This window comes from Solanum dulcamara, chromosome 10 (genome assembly GCF_947179165.1).
Source record: "Solanum dulcamara chromosome 10, daSolDulc1.2, whole genome shotgun sequence".
NCBI classification, from domain to species: Eukaryota; Viridiplantae; Streptophyta; class Magnoliopsida; order Solanales; family Solanaceae; genus Solanum; species Solanum dulcamara.
This window is the reverse complement of record NC_077246.1, coordinates 65,111,615-65,117,848: the sequence shown is the minus strand read 5'-3', so window position 1 is coordinate 65,117,848 and position 6,234 is coordinate 65,111,615. Positions and strand designations below refer to the sequence as shown.

The 6,234-nt window shown below is 35.8% G+C and overlaps 1 protein-coding gene across 6 annotated transcripts; it reads right to left on the bottom strand.

Moving 5' to 3' along the window:
- Positions 1 to 451: 451 nt before the first annotated feature.
- LOC129871532 (putative zinc finger protein At1g68190) lies at positions 452 to 5,405 on the bottom strand. Of its 6 annotated transcripts, none has more exons than XM_055946467.1 (6): positions 5,274 to 5,405; positions 3,296 to 3,907; positions 2,524 to 2,841; positions 1,349 to 1,567; positions 960 to 1,234; positions 452 to 860 (listed from the first exon to the last, which is right to left on the bottom strand). In XM_055946467.1, the coding sequence occupies exons 2-6, from the start codon at positions 3,821 to 3,823 to the stop codon at positions 719 to 721; spliced, it is 1,482 nt and encodes a 493-aa protein (XP_055802442.1). In that variant the 5' UTR covers positions 3,824 to 3,907; positions 5,274 to 5,405; the 3' UTR covers positions 452 to 718. The 6 variants fall into 6 exon arrangements, with proteins under 6 accessions (XP_055802442.1, XP_055802443.1, XP_055802444.1 ...); XM_055946468.1 differs by having other exon boundaries at positions 3,296 to 3,900; XM_055946469.1 differs by having other exon boundaries at positions 3,296 to 3,866.
- Between the last annotated feature and the right edge of the window lie 829 nt (positions 5,406 to 6,234).

Sequence of the window (6,234 nt, the reverse complement as noted above, 5' to 3'; positions counted from 1 at the left end):
AATTACTATAAATAATAGATTATGAACCCATAACTAAGTATCATGCGTTCAATGCTAATAATCATAGAAGTTGAACCGATAAAGATCTTAAATCCTAGATACTCCCTTTGATTTCAGTGTGGTTCATCAATCTACAGAGAGAATAGGGTATAGAAAGGAACAAACCTTTTTTGGTACAACCTAGAAAAACAACTCTTGCTTGATCACTTTGTCTCCATTGTGTTGCTTCTTATAAAGACATGCACTGGGCTCCAGGTTTACGCTACAGTTAACTTTTGGCATGACGTGGATGTTAGAGTAGGTTAGAGTCCCACAGTGGTTAGAAAATGGATTGTCGATCTGCTTATACGGGTTTGGACAATCCTTTCCTCATGGACTATATTTTGGGGTTAAGTTATACTCGGCATATCATATCATCACACTTCTAAATAGAAGAGCATAAGAGGAAGAATGGGCAAATGAAAGTAATTCCTTGACATTTGGCACTAATGCTTCTCAAGATGTGTTTAAGAGAATGATAACAGTCCACAAACATAAAAAGCCAGGATGAAAGCTATCCCATTATTCTGTTAGAATAAAAAATTAGGCTTTACACAATGTAAAGAAGAAAGAATTGACAGAAGCAACATACAACAGATGTTGGGAAAGATATTCTTGAGTTACTGAGTGATGCTTGATGGTATGTACACAAGTCTCACACATTCAACCAGAGTGATTTTTAAAAGCTTCGAGACATATTAATTGCATCCGATTCATAACAGTGTGCCTTTAGGACCTGCCCTCTTATCGGCTGCTTTTTTAAGTTAGTCCTAGCTCTTCGAGGTGTATTCCGAGCTTGTTTCTCATACCTGAATACAGAACTAAAACAAGCAATAAAAGAGCTTCCAAACAACAAATAACTGGACAATGACTAATCATTTGTGGACTATAATAACACCAAGAAAGAGAGTTGTACTTACAGCCGAGCCTTCTTTTTTTCTTTATGCATTGCTAATAGATTCTCTTTACTGTCCATCTGTGAATTACATGAAACCTCCTCCTCGTTGGCAGCGGGTGAATCCACGTACTCATTACCACTGCTTTCAATGCTCAGCCTTGATGCTGAGAAGGACAATGACGAGAAGTTTGTTCTAATTGGCGGAGGACAATCCTTGATTGTGGGAATGTGCTCACCGTGGCCTTGGCCAAAATGAGTTGACTGTCCTGTATGGACCGATGAAGCTGTTGATATGTCCTGTCATCAGTAAAGGAAACTTCTTAGAACAATATTAAAATTTCAACCACATTTGCAAGGTAAAACAGATGTTGTAAGCAAAACATTCTAAGGCAAAATTATGAAGATATGAACCTTCTTGACATAACTGTAATCTGATCTATCTATCGATGAATCATTCTCCATAGATGAGCATGTCATATCCTCCTCAAGCAGTGTGTTGTTCAGATCCTGCTCCTCATCGAAGAGTTCTTCAAAGTTTTGGAAGGTCAAATCAACATCAGGCATATTGGAATTATCGAAACATTCTAGTTCAGCATAAGCTCCTAAGTCTTGCAGATTTTGAGGCCAAAGCTGCAGAATTCATATAATGATCAAGCTAATACTTTATAAATAAACTCATACAACGAAATTATGGAACAGTAGTAGACATATTCCTGTGTTAAATCTTTCAATAATCTGACACGCTTTTACATTAGCTGTGTCTGAGCATAATTGAAACTTTCTAGTTGAGACATCCAGAGTGGAAGAAAGGACTATAAGGCTATATATTTCCAACATTATTTGATTACATGGAGAGAATGCCAGTATAACAGTATTCCTTACATCTCTTCTAACAAATTGCCAACATGAACTAAACAGACCGAAAAAGATAAAGAAGCACGAGAGGAGTTAACTGCAGATCACTGGGATCATGCATCAAAAACTTTGCTGGCAACTATATACCAGGTAGAACTTTAACAATTCAGGAAGCAAAAGAAAATGACAACTTCAGCTTGATACCGGAAGAAAATGAATATTAGTCTAGTTACTCGAAGGGCGAAACACTGTGCATTCTTGTTTCCGTCAACTTTGACAACTTTAGGCTACAATCTTCTTGGAGACAAAAATACTATCTTTAGTATAGGTTCAATCCTACGGAATTCCACAAGTGGGGTTTGGGGAGGTGTACACAGACCTTAACTCTACCTCATAGAGATAGAGAGGTTGTTTCTGATAAACCCTCGGCTTAAATAAAGCATTCCAAACAGTTTGAAAAAGTGGATACAGTTATAGGAGCAATAACAACAACGAAATAATGTGAAATGGGGAACATAACACAGTAGACAGAAGAAAGAACAGTAACAACTAACAACCCCAAAAGACAGAAGAACTCTTTCCCTTTTCCCTCCATCCCTACTTGAAGAAGCTTTTAAATATTCATGTTACTTCCTCCGATATGAGCCATGAATGTTTCATAGAATATGCAAATAAAACGTTAAATGTGTGAAGTGTGATAAGGGAGCGAATGAGAGAGAGTAGCAGCAGACCTGACTACTTTGAACCGGACTTTTACATTCCCAGAACGAATCTCCATCTGGCAAAGGTAATGGAAAAGATTCAGCAACTGGACTTTCATGAGTACTGCCCCAATCCTGAAGTTCAGGGCCAAGATCAAGTGAGTTCTGCAAGCGATCAATTTTGTTATGCATATTCCATGACGTACAATTTTTCAATGACGAAACATTATTTAGACTTTCTCCACTTGATAAATTGTTACTGCCCTCAGTAAGCTGAAGTCTTTCCAAGTCTAGAATCTGCTGTAGAATGAGAGAATTGTTCTCCCTCCATTTACGCAAGCATAACGCCTAAATCAATGTAGCAAGTGACCATAGAGGTAAGTATGTCATAGATGACTTTTGAAAGACCATAATAAAGAACCTGATATACTTCATACCATGATTTTGAAGTTCATAAAACAATTGATCTTTAACAATTACTGAACATGATACAGTAAGTTATACGGTAAGGTCACTTGTTACTTTAATTAACTGCATTATAATCAGCCGTTCTATCATTAAACTACGACAATATAGACGTCCTCATTAATTAAATTCATATTCCTACTTCAAACGGTAATCCATCTCAACCGTATCTGCATGACTGAGACAAGATGTGAACACATCTATAAACAAGTACCTATCTCATGCTTGACTCACCCTGTCATATAGAGATACTAGTACGATAAATTCTCCAACATGTCAAGTCAGTATTTCAGGAAAAAGCTACATAACAATAGGCATTTGGTTACTATTATCTAACCTTAGTGTAGTTACTAGTTGATCCCACTTCTGATTCTGGAGAGACAACAAGACCAGTGAAGTCAAGTTCAGAAGCTAAGGAAGAGCCCCCCGGTGACGAGTGAGACCGTTTAAAACTTTTTGGAGTGACCTTAGCTCCATTTACTTTACCGTTCGATGTTGAGATGAACTGATCTGGTGGAGTGGCATTTTCCAAATCTTTCAAGCCAAATCCCCATAATGCTGCCAAATACTTGGCAGAAGGAGACCCCATATAACTAGTGATCACTTTTCTCTGGTGTTGAGAAGAGAGATCATGATGGCGGCGGTCACAGTCACGACACATGAACGTTTGATGATCCGAACATCGTATATAAGCCAGGTTGTGTCCACAGGACTCACAGACAAGGGTACGAGGATGCCGATTAGAGAGGGCATTAGCTGAATGAACCTTAGCATCACAGGATAAGCAAAGGTGTGCTGCATCAGCCTCACAATACACCACTGGCTTCAATAACATGCAAAATTCACATGTTTTCTCCATTTCCATCTTTACAAATCCTAACGATCCCCGAAACAGTTGTTCTGCACATCTAAACCACAATGTAGTTGTAGGCAAAATTTCTTCTAAAACCTCCAAAAGTAAAATGGATAAATTTCAGTTCATAGTAAGATACTTCTATGCTAAATCAGGGGCGGATGTAGTCTTTTGGTTACGAGTTCATTTGAACCCATAACTTTCGACACGGTGTACAGACAACAACAACAACAACAAACTCAGTGTAATCCCACAAGTCGGGTCTAAGGAGGGTAGAATTAATGTACACAGACTTTACCTCTACCTTCTCGAAGGTAGAGAGGTTGTTTCCAAAAGATGACCCTCGTCTGAACAAATAGTGAAAAAGAGGCAATAGAAACAAACAAACACAACAACAAGATAATCAGATATCGAAGTGAAATACCAAGTAGTGATAGAAATCAAAAAATAAGGGAAAGAAACGAATAATACTAAACTATAAGAAAAGGGAAAACCTACTAAAACATCAACAAAATATAAGATCTGAACTCATAATTTAACAATATAATGCTACGAATCTTAAAAGTTGAACTCATTAAATATAACAAATCCTGGATCCGCCTCTGTGCTGGATCTTTTCATGAAATTTCTCAGAATCACTGAACTCAAATGACAATTGCAGGAAAAAATCAGTTCAAGAACATAATTAGCTAAATGTTGGAATAGTTTTCTATTCTTATCAACTAAATATCCTCGGTGATGAATGGAATTTCCTAATATCTTCTTGTACCAAACTCCTACGAATTTGTACCTAATTAAGCAATTCACACTTTCACAAAGCACAATCAAACTATTCACTCTCCAGCTATGTTGCTCTGACTCTCCAAATATCTTGTTGCACCCGTCAGTGGCGGAGCTAGAAATTCAAACAAGGGGATTCAACAATTTATAAATATAAAATTATTTTTACTCTATTTCCATAGAATAATATTTCAACTTAGGGGATTCAGTTGAATAATATTTTTACTCTGCCTATCGGATTCTCCAAAAATGCACTACTTTTAGAGGATCTAACAATATTTTCAAAGAGTCCAAGCAAGATAGCTCTCCAGTAAGTTCTTACTATCCTAATAAACATTCCAAACATTTCAAGAACTCCTCAATGAAAATAACAAGAAACACTAGTAAAAGCATTGAAAGCAAGAAACATAATTCCATTATATGTTAACCAAACCAGTACTTAGAAGCTATATTGCTCAGAACCCATGTCAGATCATCCAAAAATGAACTACTTTTTAGGATCCAACAAGCGTCTAATCATATTTTTGAACAGTCCAAACAACATAACTCAGTAGTAACATCAATTGTTCCTTGATTGCAATTTAACTAACAACAAGTATTCCCTAGACACCTAAAATTCTACTAATACACATAACTAGGAAAAACAAAACTAGAGAAATTAATTTAAATTAAAGTAATAAACCTGTGATTAATGTCAGCAAGAAGTCAACTTTCTTGAATCAACAAAAAATTAGAAAATTTCTAAAAAAAAGGTTAGTTTTTGAGAGTCACAAGAATATGTAATCCTATCATATTGAACACTTCTCTTGATGTACTTTTCATGAAGTTCTTCTTGTTATCTGCTTTTCTAGAAAGACAAAAAATAAAAAATAAAAAGTGGAAAATGGCAATAACCTTTTTGGTATGACGTGGCATTTTTGTGTATAGGTTTAGCTGACGTGGAGGCAACACGCCAGCTAAAAAGTGGGACCCAAAAACGTTATCTAACTAGTTTTGTACATGTGAAGTGGAGTGATCCAATTGCTGGCAGATTAGAGTGAATAATAAATTGCCACGTTAGGAGTAACAGATTAGATATGACTGATGAATCGAAAATAAGAGACGGATCCAGAATTTAATTTGTATGAGTTTAATTTTTATATAATTTTAGTCACTGAAGTCGTCGTATTTTTTGAGTTATGAGTTCACATTGATTATTTATTATAATTTTAATAATTTTTTATACATAAATTATAATGCTTAAAAATATTGAATTCAGATAAGCCGCCTCTATCCGGATTCGAGAGTCATCCAATTTGGAAAGATGTGACAAAAGAAAGATCCTGAAAAAGAAGATTTGTTTTTACTAATAAATTGATATTTATCGTAAAACAAGTCAAAAAGTAGATGTTCATGAGGCCCACTTACACTATAGATGAATAGTATTTTCAAGCTCACGCGTTTTGTACTGTAGCTCGGTCATTTTTTTTCAACAAAATTTGCCTATAAAAGGCATTGAATCTGCAATAAAATGGGACATTGAAATATCTCAACTCTCTTTCTTTCTCTTACTATCTCTCCTTCTTATTAATTTGCTAAGTTAGTTTGTTTTATAACACGTTAACAGCATGAGCCTCCATCACTTTGAATAATTTTGAAAAGGT